At 44.4% G+C, this 20,289-nt stretch overlaps 1 protein-coding gene across 2 annotated transcripts in view; it reads right to left on the bottom strand.

Annotated features, from left to right (window-relative positions):
• The window catches only part of CLCF1 (cardiotrophin like cytokine factor 1), an 89,794-nt gene that overhangs the window by 53,445 nt on the left and 16,060 nt on the right, over positions 1-20,289 (bottom strand). Inside the window, exons 2-3 of one of the 2 annotated variants that reach the window (XM_063958387.1) lie at positions 6,028-6,110; positions 1,014-1,177 (exon numbers count right to left, since the gene is read on the bottom strand). In XM_063958387.1, coding sequence (XP_063814457.1) covers positions 1,014-1,151 — 138 coding nt within the window. In that variant the 5' untranslated portion in view covers positions 1,152-1,177; positions 6,028-6,110. Of the gene's footprint in view, positions 1-1,013; positions 1,178-5,497; positions 5,632-6,027; positions 6,111-20,289 lie in introns of those variants that run through there. The other variant, XM_063958386.1, reaches the window with a different exon arrangement.

Here is a 20,289-nt window from a genome sequence, read left to right on the forward strand (position 1 = left end):
AAACCACACACTACACAGAGACATCGCCGTAGCATACAGCCCTGCCTATATGGAAAATATGCTATTTTTCTGCACACTTTACTTCTGACTAAAGAACGCCCATTATATGTACAACACTGCGGCAGCTACAATATACTGCATATGATGCCAACGGCTTTCTCTGTTTATGACATCAATAAATGATACTGCCAATTTATATCCGTGTATGTGCCGGTATTGCTGAGCTGGAGGCAGGTTCTCATGCATCGCACCGTACTATATTCTGCAGAACACCCAGTTGGCCCTGCGACAAGCAGGGGTATCCTGCCGGTATAGCCAGGACGCGGTGAACTGGGTGCAAAACAGATTTCCAACTTCCCTGCTGCAAAATTTTACCTTTTCCTCAACAGCGATGACTTATCTATTACAGCACACAACACACTGATACACATGCATATATCATCAGTCAGCCTTGTTGAGGGGCTGCCATTTCTGCTGCTGGCTCTGGCAGAACTCCCATTGGAACATCTCATTCACTACTGTCAGGAATATGCCCCCACACTATCAGTAGTTCTCCTTGGAACCCTGGGCAGATGTATTAAGCCTGGAGAAGTGATAAAGCAGTGATATGTGCAAGGTGATAATGCACCAGCCAATCAGCTCCTACCTGTCAATTTACATATTGGAGCTGATTGGCTGGTGCGTTTATCACCTTGCACTTATCACTGGTTTATCACTTCTGCGGGCTTAATACATCTGCCCCCCTTGTCCCTACAAACACCTTTTATACCTCGAGCTACTTGAACAACTGTTTGCAAACTAAGCCATGGAAATCGGATCACTAACACTTTCTTTCCCTTTATTTGTAGCGTTAATAATCATATTGTTGTGTGAGGTTTGAAGAATGGAAGACAATCTTTTTTTTTTTTTTTTTCCATTTAGGACCTTGCTAGTGCGGAATACGGCATTGTACTTGTATTTTCATAGGTGTCACATAACATAAGACGAACAGTATAGGAAAGCATGGTACTCACGTAAGGCCCAGCCAGAGAGCGCAGTTGGTGTTCCAGATACTTTGTGAGATCGTAGCTTTTTTGAATGGAGCTTCGAGCGAGAGGGTCTGTTACATTTAAAGCATGGAGAGAGACTGCATGCAAGAGGGACACCAGCATAGCACACAGGACTCTTCGGGAGCCCTCTACAGACACATGTGGAATAAGGAAGGAAGTAGAGGGAATGGGAAGACAGTGTAACAAAAAGCAAAGTAAAAAAAAAAAAGTACAAAAAAGCAGAAAAAGGGGGAAACAAAGAAAAGAAAATATCAGTACAAAAGTAACATTTGCCAACAGCTACATATACTGCGTAAAGCAGAAATATAACAGACATATCACAATTAGCAGATACTTTCAGATGTTCAGGCGTTGTACAGGGTGTAAGTCTAGTATAATAGGATCACTATAATTTCACCATTACATGGCCACTAAATTTCATTATGGAATTTCTGTTAGTTTGTCGCAATATGTGACTATGACCCCCTTGTCATGTTACAGAATAGATGGGGAACAGCAAGACAGTATTTGGTATACTTCCCTCCTGCATGAGTTTTCGCTTCCGCGCCTTAAAAAGATGTACGATTAATATTTACAAAATAAAATAGAAAAATGTATCTGCAATTATTTCCTTAAGTACTGCTTTCCAGGGATGGAAAAGTCACATCCGCCCTGGAATAACCGCCAAGACCTGGAATATTATTTCCTAATGATGATCAATTCAGACATTGTGCAAAGTTTCTCTGAAACCAAGCCGATTTTACACAACCACTTTTCCTACGACTCTGAAGAGTTAAACTATAATTGTGTATAGCGCTACATATGCAGTGATATTGCTGGTCTTACAGCTAGTGACCATAATCCTATCATTCATCTAAAATAGAAAAGATTTATTATAAAGATGCCAATTTATATCACAGAGATTTCTGTTATGCTAAGTCCCCTCCACATGTACGTCACACATCTAAATCACTATTTACATTTCATTTGCATGTGTTTTATTGTGTTAGTTAACTAGAATAATTACTAGCCTATGACTTATCATTATCATCAATTATGTCTCCGTAGCAATCTCTGTTCTGCAAACCTATTCTACATGGAAACGGTCTGTAACCACCTTTAATCTGTGCTCATTGCATGTATTACAATGCAGTTATTTTGCACAAGCACCTAACTGGTCATTACATTTTAATAACAACCATATACGTTATATGTAGACAACGGTAAAAGAGATATATTCTAAAATTAAATTGGGACTTGGGGGTACAAGTAGGTCATTTTCGTATTGGAACGGAATATATTGTTCATTATACACTTCATACAAACACTAGTCATTCCTCTTTGCGTCTTTGTATTTTTTTTTTACTTCTTGTACTACTAATTCACCGACCTGTTCCAACTACACCACCTTGGATAAAGATTTATATATAGATACACACGGCCGAGTCACATTATTCTGACCACCAGCTAATAGCCAGAGTAGCTGCTGAGGAACCCCATATGCATCAGGGTTAGCTGAACTGTCTGGTAGCCCTAAGGAGCATTTTGATGGTGAGCTGCTCCACTGTAGTGTGTCGGTCGGCCCACACGCACTTTGGTAGCACGCATTCACCTCTCAAATCAATGGCATGTGGTGCTCCGCAGTTTCTAGTCACCACAGCAGCACGCGAACAGTTCACAAAATGCGCTGTTTCAGAAATACTGCCACCCTTGGCCCAAAAGCCGATAATCATCCCTTTTTGCAACTCGGATAAATCGCCCCTTTTACACATGACTGCAACGAGTGATATGTGTGCAGGCGGCCTATCGCATACTTTACATACCCACCTAGTCAGCGCACGACACGTGACGTACTTCATGGACTACGTGCTGCAAACATCAAATTTAGGAGGTCGTCATAATAATGTGACTCAACTGCGTATGTATATATATATATATATACACATACATACACATACATACATATATATATATATATAGAGAGAGAGAGAGAGCGCAAGAGCATAGATAGATAGATAGATAGATAGATAGATCAACTGTTTTGCAGAACATGCCATAGTTAGAAACAAAAACAAAACGAGCTGTGAAAAAAAACTCTATTTTTTGAAGGGCCACACCTGGCTCGTAGCCCACCCACCGGGTGCACTGTTCTCTGAAGAACCCTCCGATCACAAACCACGTATCTAGCGCTGCTGACAAACAGCGGCAAATTTGTGAGAAAAGGCAAAAGAAATTCTATAAGGTCAACGAGATGGAATTCTGAAAATAATTAAGAATAAATAAATCCATAGACCTGTTTTCCTAATTCTTGTTTTAGCTTTTTGACACCTCTATCTATATTTGGGTTCCTCACTCTCTGTTTTCACATGTAATAGGAAGCATATGTGAGCTTTTTGTAGAAATGAGAGGAAACAGGCAGAAAAGAGGGAGAAGACGTAAAAAAGGATAAGAGTATACTAGAAACATACAACAGATGACAATATACGAGAAGACCAAGAAGTATAGAAGAGATTGCAATTAAAGAACTATGTACTGCTACTTTATATGGAAAACAAATTTTCGTATACAGAATAACTCCAGAACATTTTTAGCTCAGTATTCCCACGAGTTCTAGATTTTTGTTTTGACTTAACGAGAAAGTTCCACAAAGTTTGATTTACCAGTAATTAGTAGACAGTTGAAAAAAAGTACAAAAATAAGGGACAATATATAAAAGAAAAGCTAAATATGTAAATGACTTAAAAATAAATAAATAAACAAGTCAGAAAGATAAGGACACAACTTAATTTATGAACGAAAATTGGGAATGGAGTTCATGCTTCTTATGGACAAAAATAAATATATATATATATATACACACACATACTGTATATATATATATATATATATATATACGTGTGTGTTCATCAACAAGTTTTCTTCCTTAGGGTCCTTGTAGATTTTCAGGAAAACAAAGTTATTTCACTAAAATTAGTAAGTGGAAGGGCATGAAATATTTAAATAGTGACAAAAAAATATAGGTAGGTTTGGGAAACACACACATATATGTATATATATATATATATATATATATATATATATATATATTTTCCAATGTTATCTCTAATATATATGTATATATATATATATATATATATATATATATATATATACACACATGGGGTTTTCACTTGAAAAAAGCTTATTTCCAATAAAACAGCATAAAAAATATAATAATGATAATTAAAAGGTGAAATAAATATATAACTGTCAAATAGATGAACGGTGCAGAGATTGAGATTGGAGAAAAGAATAATCTAACAATAGTACATAGTAAGTATATAAGCGGCAAACAAATATTTAGATGTCAAGCTACAAAAGTTGGGAGAAGGATATTTTAGATCAAAAAGGCAGTTTTCAGGAAGATTAAAAGATTAAAGGAACAAAAGAATTGGAGAGAGGGGAAAGAACTATATGAAGTGTTCAGGAAAACAGGAACAGAAGTTGGAGAGGAAACTGATGAGACACAGGAAAGATAAAGCAGGGAGAAAGTGGAGTAGAGGTGGTAAAGATCTGTTTACAAGCAGGATTCCTGAAGGATGAGAAGGAAATGAGAAAGTAATGAAGACTCACGAAGAAGAGACGGCAGTAGAAAAGGAGGAGAGAGGTGGATTAGAAAATGAGGACCAGAGCTGGCGAATGAGAGAGATGGCCAGATGCAGCGAGACTGTGAGATGGAGAGAGGACCAAGGTGTGAGAATATTCAGGAGATCAGAAACACAGAGCAGATTGGAAGAAGCTGTGTGAGATAGGGCGGTGAGCCCAGCAAGTTAGACAAGCTGTGTGTTAGAGCACTGCCTGTCAGTGCTCGGGGTGGGGAACTTTGAGAGATGTCACAATCTGTCTTTGATATTGACACTCTTCTACAAGTGTCTGTCTCAAGGGCCCCTCTCCTATTTCACCCTGAAATGACACAGATGCCGCAGCTACCTATCTCCTAAGCACACCTCTTATTTTTCCTGTTGTCTTTAGCCACATCAGTTCATTTTGTTTTGGACAATTTTCCATCTTTTTTCATCCCCTTCGGATAGTTGTGTACTATACCATAGTCAATTTCTTTTTCTTTTTTTTGTTTGAAACGTAAGGAAAAGTCAACTGTGAAAACACATATGAGGGGCCAAAGACACAGAGGATGATGGTTGGCAGACGGTGAAAGAAAAGAGGACAAATGTAAAAAATAAGTGAAAGTAAGCAAGCGGAAAACCAGTGGCAACTTACAAAGCATGTTCACATCTCCGGCTAGCAGGAAAGGACAGCAAACTAACGTGGATAGAGGAAGAAGGGGGAGTGAAAGACAGTTTGGGACAGAGAAAGGAGGAATGAGTGAGAAAGTATTGTGATGGAGGTGCGGAGCGAAGCGGCCCAGCCAGATGGACAGCTAGGAAGAAAAAAGTGAGAGTTGGATGTAAAACTTAGAAGAAGCTGGGTACCTGTGATAAGCAGCATGTCGAGGCCCAGGAAAGTTAGTGGCTACTGTTTGCTGGTAGCCCAGCGGTGTCTTTTCTAGCCAGGGCAGAGAGTGCCATTTCTCACTCCTACCTTCCTTTAAAACCAGACTGGGTGATCTGTGGGAGGGGGGAGGGAGAGGAGGAGAGAGAGCGAGGGGAAGAGAAAGGAGGGGGGAGCAGGAATTTTTGGGAGGGAGAGAGAATTGGAGCCTCTCCCCTGACGTCATATGAGTAACCACAGAGAAAGAGAGAGAGAGGAAGTGAAAAGAAAGAAAGGGAGGGAGAGAGAAAGTTATCAGACTGTAAGAGGGTGAGAAGTGAAGAGAAGGGTAAGGTGAGAGAGGCAGCGTGGGTCACTCGCAGGACGTTTTCTGCTCTTTGCGTAAACTCACTGTTTCCACATCTATACAATAACTATGATTCACATAAACCTGATCTCTCCTTAGAGAAGATACACATTTATTACCTCTTCTTAGTTGTCACTTATGGAAAGACACATAGATAGTTTTTACCTTTTTCCAGTAGGTGGACATCAGGACATGCGGAGTGGACTTTAGGACATCAATCTTCTCAAACAAACACATCAGACCAGGGCCTGTACAGATACAGAGAACTCTGAGCATGGACCTATTATCTACTGTTACAGACAAATGGGAAAATACATTCATACCCTAATACACAGGTACCAGGCACAGACCTCGGACCGACTCATACACTGGCAGCTGGGCACAGATATAGCATGTGCTTCCACAGAGATGCCCCTGCACCAGAATTAGGCATGTATCACTGCTCCCAGATGATGAACTTATTAGACCTCCTTAAGCTAGGAGCAAAAACAGCTAGGAGGTGCAAAATTGGACCTTGGCAAAACCAAGCTGTGCTCTGGGGCACATTTAAAATGTTTGGACCATTACTATAAAATCATTGCTGTATAAGAACTGTTGTACATTTGATTCATCATGCCTCAATAAAAACTTTTAAAAAAAGAAAAGAAAAAATGTTTGGACATACTTACCTCCTCTCCCGGATTGTGCAGGAGACTCTCGGAAGAGTAGGTGACTTTCCCACATCCTGCCCACTTCCTATTGAAATGGGGGGGGGGGACAGTGATCCTAATGCCACGAATCTCAGGTCCATGATGTGGGGGCGGGCCTAATTAGAAGCACCAGGCCACTCCTCCCGCAGTGATTAGAAGCAAATACATGTCGGCAAGGATGGTTTGGACAGAAAGATGGGGTGGGAGACCGTGCACATCCTACTAGGTCAAGACTTAGGACTTGATTAGTCAAAATTTGGAAAGAGATATGGCGGTATCCAATTAGCCTCGATCCGATTAAAACAGCCAGATATCGCAGTATCCTATTACAGGCGATGAAAACAGACCCGCGATCGTGTGTAACACATGGGATCAGGGATAAGTCCCCGATCCCATGTGGTTTATTGCTGCTCCGGCAGCCCGCCTATCGCAGATTATGCTTCGGGTGCCTGAGGCATATTATATTCAGCAGCATTATGTCAAATCCCCTCAGCGCGGGAAAAGGCTATTCAATTAAAGTGTTGGAAGTGTGGGAGGAAACCCATGCTAACATATTGAACATATAGGGGGGTATTCAATTAGCACCAGCACTTTCAGAACTATGACATTCACCCCCCAACCCCCCCGGCGCGCATATTCAACTTTAAGGCATTTTTGACAATGCTCTTTCACTTCTTTTTTTTTGTGTGAAAAGGCAATGGTGAAAAATGCCACAAAATCTGCAAAAACGGCCTGCATTTTTCGCCAGCGCAGGTGCAAAAACACGTGGATTTACCAATCTACATGTTTTTCGCTCCTACTGAATTTTTCGCCTAGGGAAAAAATGGCCCTGCTATTGAATAGAGTGAAAAGTGAGTTTTTTTCACCTAGGTGAAATACGGACCTAATTGAATACCCCCTATATAGGGACAATTTTAATAGTAACAGTTTGTAACAGTTCAGATTTTAGGGTGAATGTAAAGCACCAATATTCGAAAGGCAATATTTTGTGACAAAATCTCCACCCTAAAAACTCGTACCTTATTACATTTCTCTATAAGCTTCACAAAGATAGGGTCTTGGCTGGAATCAAACACATGACCCCTAGGGCAGCAATGCTTGGCATGTTTATTTAATAAACTAGTTACCCCGTCAAAATAACGGAACAACATAACAGTAATGACAGCGCAGGTGAATTGCTCCGTTGGGCTCCATCTAGTGGCCGCCAGTGCACAAAAGATTTGAATTTCCCCCATAGAGGTGAGGAGCAGCGTTAGCCTTTTATTATATAAGACAGAGGTTCCTAAACTCGGTCCTCAAGGCACCCCAAAAGTCCAGGTTTTAGGTATATCCATGGCTCAGCACAGATGGTTAAATCAAATTGACTAAGGTGCTAATTGAGTCACCTGTGGCCAAGCATGAATACATTTAAAACCAGGACCGTTGGGGTGCCTTGAAGACCGCATTTGGGAACTTCTGATTAGAGATGAGCGGGTTCGGTTTCTTTGAATCCGAACCCGCACGAACTTCACTTTTTTTTTCACGGGTCCGAGCGACTCGGATCTTCCCGCCTTGCTCGGTTAACCCGAGCGCGCCCGAACGTCATCATGACGCTGTCGGATTCTCGCGAGACTCGGATTCTATATAAGGAGCCGCGCGTCGCCGCCATTTTCACACGTGCATTGAGATTGATAGGGAGAGGACGTGGCTGGCGTCCTCTCCATTTAGATTAGATTTAGAAGAGAGAGAGAGAGAGAGAGATTGCTGTGATACTGTAGATTAGAAGAGAGTGCAGAGTGCAGACAGAGTTTAGTGACTGACGACCACAGTGACCAGTGACCACCAGAGACAGTGCAGTTGTTTGTTTTATTTAATATATCCGTTCTCTGCCTGAAAAAAACGATACACAGTCACACAGTGACTCAGTCTGTGTGCACTGCTCAGCCCAGTGTGCTGCACATCAATGTATTGTATATAAAGCTTATAATTGTGGGGGAGACTGGGGAGCACTGCAGGTTGTTATAGCAGGAGCCAGGAGTACATGATAAATAATATTATATTAAAATTAAACAGTGCACACTTTTGCTGCAGGAGTGCCACTGCCAGTGTGACTAGTGGTGACCAGTGCCTGACCACCAGTATATTAGTAGTATTGTATACTATCTCTTTATCAACCAGTCTATATTAGCAGCAGACACAGTACAGTGCGGTAGTTCACGGCTGTGGCTACCTCTGTGTCGGCACTCGGCAGGCAGTCCGTCCATCCATAATTGTATTATATACCACCTAACCGTGGTTTTTTTTTTCTTTCTTTATACCGTCGTCATAGTCATACTAGTTGTTACGAGTATACTACTATCTCTTTATCAACCAGTGTACAGTGCGGTAGTTCACGGCTGTGGCTACCTCTGTGTCGGAACTCGGCAGGCAGTCCGTCCATCCATAATTGTATTATAATATATACCACCTAACCGTGGTTTTTTTTTCGTTCTTTATACCGTCGTCATACTAGTTGTTACGAGTATACTACTATCTCTTTATCAACCAGTGTACAGTGCGGTAGTTCACGGCTGTGGCTACCTCTGTGTCGGAACTCGGCAGGCAGTCCGTCCATCCATAATTGTATTATAATATATACCACCTAACCGTGGTTTTTTTTTCGTTCTTTATACCGTCGTCATACTAGTTGTTACGAGTATACTACTATCTCTTTATCAACCAGTGTACAGTGCGGTAGTTCACGGCTGTGGCTACCTCTGTGTCGGCACTCGGCAGGCAGTCCGTCCAACCATAATTGTATTATATACCACCTAACCGTGGTTTTTTTTTCATTCTTTATACCGTCGTCATACTAGTTGTTACGAGTATACTACTATCTCTTTATCAACCAGTGTACAGTGCGGTAGTTCACGGCTGTGGCTACCTCTGTGTCGGCACTCGGCAGGCAGTCCGTCCAACCATAATTGTATTATATACCACCTAACCGTGGTTTTTTTTTCATTCTTTATACCGTCGTCATACTAGTTGTTACGAGTATACTACTATCTCTTTATCAACCAGTGTACAGTGCGGTAGTTCACGGCTGTGGCTACCTCTGTGTCGGCACTCGGCAGCCCGTCCATAATTGTATATACCAGTGACCTAACCGTGGTTTTTTTTTCTTTCTTTATACATACATACTAGTTACGAGTATACTATCTCTTTATCAACCAGTCTATATATTAGCAGCAGACACAGTACAGTGCGGTAGTTCACGGCTGTGGCTACCTCTGTGTCGGCACTCGGCAGCCCGTCCATAATTGTATATACCACCTAACCGTGGTTTTTTTTTCTTTCTTTATACATACATACTAGTTACGAGTATACTATCTCTTTATCAACCAGTCTATATATTAGCAGCAGACACAGTACAGTGCGGTAGTTCACGGCTGTGGCTACCTCTGTGTCGGCACTCCGCAGCCCGTCCATAATTGTATATACCAGTGACCTAACCGTGGTTTTTTTTTCTTTCTTTATACATACATACTAGTTACGAGTATACTATCTCTTTATCAACCAGTCTATATATTAGCAGCAGACACAGTACAGTGCGGTAGTTCACGGCTGTGGCTACCTCTGTGTCGGCACTCGGCAGCCCGTCCATAATTGTATATACCAGTGACCTAACCGTGGTTTTTTTTTCTTTCTTTATACATACATACTAGTTACGAGTATACTATCTCTTTATCAACCAGTCTATATATTAGCAGCAGACACAGTACAGTGCGGTAGTTCACGGCTGTGGCTACCTCTGTGTCGGCACTCGGCAGCCCGTCCATAATTGTATATACCAGTGACCTAACCGTGGTTTTTTTTTCTTTCTTTATACATACATACTAGTTACGAGTATACTATCTCTTTATCAACCAGTCTATATATTAGCAGCAGACACAGTACAGTGCGGTAGTTCACGGCTGTGGCTACCTCTGTGTCGGCACTCGGCAGCCCGTCCATAATTGTATACTAGTATCCAATCCATCCATCTGCATTGTTTACCTGAGGTGCCTTTTAGTTGTGCCTATTAAAATATGGAGAACAAAAATGTTGAGGTTCCAAAATTAGGGAAAGATCAAGATCCACTTCCACCTCGTGCTGAAGCTGCTGCCACTAGTCATGGCCGAGACGATGAAATGCCAGCAACGTCGTCTGCCAAGGCCGATGCCCAATGGCATAGTACAGAGCATGTCAAAACCAAAACACCAAATATCAGTAAAAAAAGGACTCCAAAACCTAAAATAAAATTGTCGGAGGAGAAGCGTAAACTTGCCAATATGCCATTTACCACACGGAGTGGCAAGGAACGGCTGAGGCCCTGGCCTATGTTCATGGCTAGTGGTTCAGCTTCACATGAGGATGGAAGCACTCAGCCTCTCGCTAGAAAACTGAAAAGACTCAAGCTGGCAAAAGCACCGCAAAGAACTGTGCGTTCTTTGAAATCCCAAATCCACAAGGAGAGTCCAATTGTGTCGGTTGCGATGCCTGACCTTCCCAACACTGGACGTGAAGAGCATGCGCCTTCCACCATTTGCACGCCCCCTGCAAGTGCTGGAAGGAGCACCCGCAGTCCAGTTCCTGATAGTCAGATTGAAGATGTCAGTGTTGAAGTACACCAGGATGAGGAGGATATGGGTGTTGCTGGCGCTGGGGAGGAAATTGACCAGGAGGATTCTGATGGTGAGGTGGTTTGTTTAAGTCAGGCACCCGGGGAGACACCTGTTGTCCGTGGGAGGAATATGGCCGTTGACATGCCAGGTGAAAATACCAAAAAAATCAGCTCTTCGGTGTGGAGGTATTTCACCAGAAATGCGGACAACAGGTGTCAAGCCGTGTGTTCCCTTTGTCAGGCTGTAATAAGTAGGGGTAAGGACGTTAACCACCTCGGAACATCCTCCCTTATACGTCACCTGCAGCGCATTCATAATAAGTCAGTGACAAGTTCAAAAACTTTGGGTGACAGCGGAAGCAGTCCACTGACCAGTAAATCCCTTCCTCTTGTAACCAAGCTCACGCAAACCACCCCACCAACTCCCTCAGTGTCAATTTCCTCCTTCCCCAGGAATGCCAATAGTCCTGCAGGCCATGTCACTGGCAAGTCTGACGAGTCCTCTCCTGCCTGGGATTCCTCCGATGCATCCTTGCGTGTAACGCCTACTGCTGCTGGCGCTGCTGTTGTTGCCGCTGGGAGTCGATGGTCATCCCAGAGGGGAAGTCGTAAGCCCACTTGTACTACTTCCAGTAAGCAATTGACTGTTCAACAGTCCTTTGCGAGGAAGATGAAATATCACAGCAGTCATCCTACTGCAAAGCGGATAACTGAGTCCTTGACAACTATGTTGGTGTTAGACGTGCGTCCGGTATCCGCCGTTAGTTCACAGGGAACTAGACAATTTATTGAGGCAGTGTGCCCCCGTTACCAAATACCATCTAGGTTCCACTTCTCTAGGCAGGCGATACCGAGAATGTACACGGACGTCAGAAAAAGACTCACCAGTCTCCTAAAAAATGCAGTTGTACCCAATGTCCACTTAACCACGGACATGTGGACAAGTGGAGCAGGGCAGGGTCAGGACTATATGACTGTGACAGCCCACTGGGTAGATGTATGGACTCCCGCCGCAAGAACAGCAGCGGCGGCACCAGTAGCAGCATCTCGCAAACGCCAACTCTTTCCTAGGCAGGCTACGCTTTGTATCACCGCTTTCCAGAATACGCACACAGCTGAAAACCTCTTACGGCAACTGAGGAAGATCATCGCGGAATGGCTTACCCCAATTGGACTCTCCTGTGGATTTGTGGCATCGGACAACGCCAGCAATATTGTGTGTGCATTAAATATGGGCAAATTCCAGCACGTCCCATGTTTTGCACATACCTTGAATTTGGTGGTGCAGAATTTTTTAAAAAACGACAGGGGCGTGCAAGAGATGCTGTCGGTGGCCAGAAAAATTGCGGGACACTTTCGGCGTACAGGCATCACGTACAGAAGACTGGAGCACCACCAAAAACTACTGAACCTGCCCTGCCATCATCTGAAGCAAGAAGTGGTAACGAGGTGGAATTCAACCCTCTATATGCTTCAGAGGTTGGAGGAGCAGCAAAAGGCCATTCAAGCCTATACAATTGAGCACGATATAGGAGATGGAATGCACCTGTCTCAAGTGCAGTGGAGAATGATTTCAACGTTGTGCAAGGTTCTGATGCCCTTTGAACTTGCCACACGTGAAGTCAGTTCAGACACTGCCAGCCTGAGTCAGGTCATTCCCCTCATCAGGCTTTTGCAGAAGAAGCTGGAGGCATTGAAGAAGGAGCTAAAAGGGAGCGATTCCGCTAGGCATGTGGGACTTGTGGATGCAGCCCTTAATTCGCTTAACAAGGATTCACGGGTGGTCAATCTGTTGAAATCAGAGCACTACATTTTGGCCACCGTGCTCGATCCTAGATTTAAAGCCTACCTTGGATCTCTCTTTCCGGCAGACACAGGTCTGCTGGGGTTGAAAGACCTGCTGGTGACAAAATTGTCAAGTCAAGCGGAACGCGACCTGTCAACATCTCCTCCTTCACATTCTCCCGCAACTGGGGGTGCGAGGAAAAGGCTCAGAATTCCGAGCCCACCCGCTGGCGGTGATGCAGGGCAGTCTGGAGCGACTGCTGATGCTGACATCTGGTCCGGACTGAAGGACCTGACAACGATTACGGACATGTCGTCTACTGTCACTGCATATGATTCTCTCAACATTGATAGAATGGTGGAGGATTATATGAGTGACCGCATCCAAGTAGGCACGTCACACAGTCCGTACTTATACTGGCAGGAAAAAGAGGCAATTTGGAGGCCCTTGCACAAACTGGCTTTATTCTACCTAAGTTGCCCTCCCACAAGTGTGTACTCCGAAAGAGTGTTTAGTGCCGCCGCTCACCTTGTCAGCAATCGGCGTACGAGGTTACATCCAGAAAATGTGGAGAAGATGATGTTCATTAAAATGAATTATAATCAATTCCTCCGCGGAGACATTGACCAGCAGCAATTGCCTCCACAAAGTACACAGGGAGCTGAGATGGTGGATTCCAGTGGGGACGAATTGATAATCTGTGAGGAGGGGGATGTACACGGTGATATATCGGAGGGTGAAGATGAGGTGGACATCTTGCCTCTGTAGAGCCAGTTTGTGCAAGGAGAGATTAATTGCTTCTTTTTTGGGGGGGGTCCAAACCAACCCGTCATATCAGTCACAGTCGTGTGGCAGACCCTGTCACTGAAATGATGGGTTGGTTAAAGTGTGCATGTCCTGTTTTGTTTATACAACATAAGGGTGGGTGGGAGGGCCCAAGGATAATTCCATCTTGCACCTCTTTTTTCTTTTCTTTTTCTTTGCATCATGTGCTGATTGGGGAGGGTTTTTTGGAAGGGACATCCTGCGTGACACTGCAGTGCCACTCCTAAATGGGCCCGGTGTTTGTGTCGGCCACTAGGGTCGCTAATCTTACTCACACAGTCAGCTACCTCATTGCGCCTCTTTTTTTCTTTGCGTCATGTGCTGTTTGGGGAGGGTTTTTTGGAAGGGACATCCTGCGTGACACTGCAGTGCCACTCCTAGATGGGCCCGGTGTTTGTGTCGGCCACTAGGGTCGCTAATCTTACTCACACAGCTACCTCATTGCGCCTCTTTTTTTCTTTGCGTCATGTGCTGTTTGGGGAGGGTTTTTTGGAAGGGACATCCTGCGTGACACTGCAGTGCCACTCCTAGATGGGCCCGGTGTTTGTGTCGGCCACTAGGGTCGCTTATCTTACTCACACAGCGACCTCGGTGCAAATTTTAGGACTAAAAATAATATTGTGAGGTGTGAGGTATTCAGAATAGACTGAAAATGAGTGTAAATTATGGTTTTTGAGGTTAATAATACTTTGGGATCAAAATGACCCCCAAATTCTATGATTTAAGCTGTTTTTTAGTGTTTTTGGAAAAAAACACCCGAATCCAAAACACACCCGAATCCGACAAAAATAATTCGGTGAGGTTTTGCCAAAACGCGTTCGAACCCAAAACACGGCCGCGGAACCGAACCCAAAACAAAAACACAAAACCCGAAAAATTTCAGGCGCTCATCTCTACTTCTGATATAAGATATTATATACATTTTTATTTTCAAAAAGCGCTCTTGAATCACACTGTATTTTAGGTAATCTGAATAGTAGGGATGACAGGACAATCCATTTCTGCTGCGCGTTTGAAGTAGGGAGTGGTAGTTCTTAACTATGGGGGTCATTCCGAGTTGTTCGCTCGTTATTTTTTTTTTCGCAACGGAGCGATTAGTCGCTAATGCGCATGCGCAATGTCCGCAGTGCGACTGCGCCAAGTAAATTTGCTAAGCAGTTAGGTATTTTACTCACGGCATTACGAGGTTTTTTCTTCGTTCTGGTGATCGTAATGTGATTGACAGGAAGTGGGTGTTTCTGGGCGGAAACAGGCCGTTTTATGGGTGTGTGCGAAAAAACGCTACCATTTCTGGGAAAAATGCGGGAGTGGCTGGAGAAACGGAGGAGTGTCTGGGCGAACGCTGGGTGTGTTTGTGACGTCAAACTAGGAACGACAAGCACTGAACTGATCGCACTGGCAGAGTAAGTCTCGAGCTACTCAGAAACTGCTAAGAGACGTCTTTTTGCAATATTGCAAATCTTTCGTTCGCAATTTTGATAAGCTAAGATTCACTCCCAGTAGGAGGCGGCTTAGCGTGTGCAAAGCTGCTAAAAGCAGCTTGCGAGCGAACAACTCGGAATGACCCCCTATAAGTAGTATCTGGACAAAATGATGCTGGGCTGGTCAGCCAACAAAAGGACATATACCCATTGCTGGTGCAGTTGGGTCAATGTCAACTGATCAGTGTGGAGTTTGTATGTACTCCATGTGTTTGCTTGGGTTTCCTCTGTGTGCTATGGTGTCCTCCCAAGCTCCAAAGACAAGCTGGTAGGAAAATGGCAAATTTAACCCTAGTGTGTATGTGTGGTCAGAAATATAGATTGTAAGCTCCAATGGGGCAGTGGCTGAATGCTGGAATATTCTGTAAAACATAACTATTTAGGTGCTATACAAATAACTGTTAGTTCATAAAAATGTTACGGGCCATATTTCCTTGTTATTATGTGATATAAGAAAAGGGTTATCTTCTTATTATACATATTGGGGGTTATTCTGAGTTGATCGCTAGCTGCAGTTGTTCACAGCGCAGCGATCAGGCTAAAAATCGGCATTTCTGCGCATGCGTATGGGACGCAGTATGCACGCGCAACGTACTTTCCCAAAAAACAATGCAGTTTCACACAAGGTCGAGCGACGCTTTTCAGTCACTCTGCTGATCAGTGAGTGATTGACAGGAAGTGGGTGTTTCTGGGAGGTAACTGACCGATTTCCGGGAGTGTGCTAAAAAACGCAGGGGTGCCAGATAAAAACGCAGGCGTGCCTGGGGAAACGGGGGAGTGGCTGGCCGAACGCCGGGCGTGTTCGTGTTCGCAAGGTAGGAGTAGGTTTACAGCTACCTAGAAACTGCATGAAAATATTTTGGAGCAGTTCTGCGATCCTTTCGTTCGCACTTCTGCTAAGCTAAGATACACTCCCAGAGGGCGGCGGCCTAGCGTGTGCAATGCTGCTAAAAGCAGCTAGCGATCGATCAACTCGGAATGAGGGCCATAATCCCCACTAATAGCTGAATAGACTCCAAGTAAATAAAATATTTCTCTTATGTGACTTTTTTGAAAGTTTAGCAAAATGTTTGAGTGAAGCATTTCTCATATTTATTAATCTAAATCTCTCCAATCCTCAAAATATTATATTTTCATGAAATATCACTACTGATCATAGCTTTATAGGCAATAACATTCACTACATAATATATTGCCTTTTCTAACCTTCCTTTCTTCTTACTGGGATACATCGTTTAAGTTAGGAAGCCAGGAACATTACACCTACTATTAAAGGTGGGTACACACTAATAGATATATCTGCAGATCAATTGATCTGCAGATATATCTATGGACGGATTGGGCAGTGTGCTGTGCATACACACTGCCCGATCCGTCGGGGACTGACGTCATGAACTGGGCGGGCGTTTACACACGCCCGCCCAGTTCAGCTGTCAATCACCACCAGCCGCCGCAGCATGTGTTCGCCGTACACACACAGCGACGTGCCAATATATCGGTAGATATATTGGCCGTCGGCTGTGCTGCACGGCCGACGCGATACGTCTGTGAACGACGGAGTTCTCAGACGTATCGGCCGTACACACTGGCCGACGGTCCCGCGATATATCGGCCGTTCAAGAGAACGGCCGATATATCGACCAGTGTGTACGGGCCTTAAGTCACACATCCTACTAGCGTATTTCCTGTGCCTCCAGTGATGTGTTAAGGCTATGCCACCTGACGTATGCCTGCCACCCTCAATTCGGCATGTCGTTAAAATACCACCGGACAGGATCCCGAACGACGGCATAAAGCCGGCGTCAAAATTCCGCCGGAGCTTGGGATCCCTGCGTCAAAAGTCAGACGCCCGGAATCCCTATAGTTTTTTCACTGGGAAGCGCTGGTGTCCTGTGGCGGGGGGAGGGGGAGTTATTGTTAGGCATAAGAAGGGTGGTTAGGGTGCAGGGGTAGGGAAGGTTAGGGTTAGGTACTGGGAAGGGCAGGCCCGGCGACAGGGGGGGATAAAGGGGACACCCGTATGGGGCCCTGAAGGTCAAGGGGCCCCATGGATCAGGGACACTAAAAGGGGTCCCAGTCATGACGCTGATGCTGCACTGAACGCGGGCCCCTTCCCTGTCTCCTTACGCTGCCGCTGCCGAGGAGCAGCAGCCCTGAGCCAGACCAACATGTCTGCCCACAGCCTCCCTCCAGCATCTGTCACAAGTCTGTGACAGGTTTTGTCTGAGGAGGCCATTAGAAATGGCAGCAGCAGCCAACAGCAGCCCCACCACTGTCACTCCAGAAACACCCTGGCTGTAGTGAGTTCCTCATGGATCATGACACACTTCCCACCGTGACAGTCATTATATATATATATATATATATATATATATATATATATATATTGTAACAAGAACACTGGGATAGTGTTTGAGGGCAGGTATGTTTGTCCCAGGTTCTTGTCTCACATGCTTTAGAAAATTAAAACTGCTAGGAAAATGCTTTTGTTTTGTTAGAACCTTTTCAGTTTGCTGGAAAAGCTGGATAAGGGCCCTGAGAGAGAGATAGGGCGAGTTCCAGACATTGGGCCCAGTTCGGATCTTTGGCCTCACAGAGGGCTAATCAGGGCTTTCAGCTGTGCAAGAGTCTTATAGGGCTTCTAGCCTGATTAATGTGTGCAGACTGCCTGGGAAGACTGCAGGATCTCTGTCAGAGCTTCCTGATACAAGTGAGCTATACAGTGTTTACTGGAGAACTCTGTGTTTTTGTTTAGTGATAGTTAGGAACCTCTTGTGTTTAGTTAGTGCCGGACAGGCAAGGTATTTTCTTTTGGTGTTTGTTTTATTTTCTGTATAATAAAACTGGCTGGGGCCAGCTGTACCAGAAACTGGACTTGTGTGGTTCCTCAGCTGCGTGCTGCAATTTACCCCAGGAAACGGCACTTTGTACCCTTACAGTGTTACAACTTGGTGGAGAATGCGAGCATCGATCTCGCTACCTCTCGCACGACCTTATTCAGCTAACAAAAAAATGGTTACAGCCAGAGACATTAACTAGTCCCCAGATGGTTGAAAGAGTCGTCATGGACCGCTACTTGAGATCTTTGCCCATGGTCCTGCGCAAGTGGGTGAGCCATGGAAACCCGGGTACTGCTGACCAATTAGTGGACATGGTAGAGAGGTATTTGGCAGCAGAGGAACTACTGATGACCACCCAGCAGCCCATAGATCCTCGACAGCGCCCTTCAGTAAAGACTGGTAAGACTGTTCCGTGGGAAAACGTTGCTGGGCGGTTAAGAGAACGCAAGGCTGGAGAGACTGTAAACACTGGCCCTGGAGACAGACCAATGGGGCTAGAACGGTCTATGCTGCCCAAACGGGTTGATAATCGTGTGGTTAAATGTTTTAGGTGTGGTATGCCAGGTCATGTTATTGCCAATTGCCCAGTCACGCAAGAACCCATGCAATGTGATGCTGCCCTTTGAATGTCGCAGAATGTCTTTCTTTGCTAGGTTAGCCTGTACTGTGGTACCTTCACTTGAGCTGGAAAAACAAATGTGTGATGTGTTCTTAGAGGGTAACCGGGTAGAGACCTTGCTAGATTCAGGAAGTTTAGTTACCCTCGTGAAAGCTGGGTTAGTGAACCCCTTAAAGGTCCAGCAAATACCTATTGGGGTAACTTGCATACATGGGGATACCCAACATTATGTCACTGCTGAAGTGAATATAGAAACTTGTTGTGGGTCAGCAATTGTTAAAGTAGGACTGGTCCCCACCTTGGTGCATGAGGCCATAATAGGGAGGGATTTTCCTCATTTTTGGAAACTGTGGGAATCACGGTTATCAACAGATGTGAGAAGTAAAGAGCCAGTTGATAATACCGGTGATTTTATGGATGTACGTGTGTCTTCGGAACTTTCTGACCCTTTGCCTTTTGCTAGTTTGGCTGGGGAAGTGACAGATGGGGAGTCCAGTGAGAACCCTCTTGCTGGGAACAGAGACATAGTAGTTAGAACTGAAAGCGTGCCTGACCTGGAGGTAAAGAAGGATCTGTTTGCGTCTGAACAGTTAAAGGATCCTACCTTAATAAAGGCTAGAGAGAATGTTAAGGTTGTTAATGGGGAAACTGTGGTACCAGGTGACAGGGTTACGTATCCCCACATGGCCATCTGTAAGGAGCTCTTGTACCACATTGTCAAAAGGGGTGAGGATGTGGTGGAACAGCTGGTAGTTCCCCAGCCTTATCGGAGAACGGTAGTAGATTTAGCTCATAGTCACGTTACCGCAGGACATTTAGGGGCAGAAAAAAACACTAAAAGAGTGTTACAAAGGTTCTTTTGGCCAGGGGTTTATAAAGAAGTGTCTGAATATTGTTCTTCCTGTCCTGAATGCCAGTATCATGCCCCTAGACCCCATTTCAGGAGCCCACTAGTTCCCATGCCTATTATAGAGGTCCCGTTTGACAGAATAGCCATGGATCTCGTGGGGCCCTTGTTAAAGTCTGCTCGGGGCCATCAGTATATCCTGGTAATTATGGACTATGCCACTCGATATCCTGAGGCTGTCCCTTTACGCACTATCACAACCAAGGCGATAGCTAGGGAGCTGGTGCAGGTTTTTAGTAGAGTGGGAATACCAAAAGAAATTTTGACTGACCAAGGTACTCCATTTATGTCAAGGATCATGAAAGAATTGTGCAAATTATTTAAGGTCACTCACCTCAGGACGTCCATCTACCATCCCCAAACTGACGGGTTGGTGGAAAGGTTTAATAAAACATTAAAAAGTATGTTAAAAAAGGTTGTTGAGAGAGATGGGAAAAACTGGGATTGTTTGTTGCCCTACTTGTTAATGGCCATCAGAGAAGTTCCTCAGTCCTCTACGGGGTTTTCTCCATTTGATTTGTTGTATGGTAGACACCCCAGAGGGCTGTTGGACATTGCCAAAGAGACGTGGGAACGACAGCCCACTCCTTATAGAAGCGTTATTGAACATGTAACACAAATGCAGGATAGGATTGCGGCCGTGGTACCTATTGTCAGAG

The sequence above is a fragment of the Pseudophryne corroboree genome, chromosome 3, assembly GCF_028390025.1.
Source record: "Pseudophryne corroboree isolate aPseCor3 chromosome 3, aPseCor3.hap2, whole genome shotgun sequence".
Taxonomy (NCBI): domain Eukaryota; kingdom Metazoa; phylum Chordata; class Amphibia; order Anura; family Myobatrachidae; genus Pseudophryne; species Pseudophryne corroboree.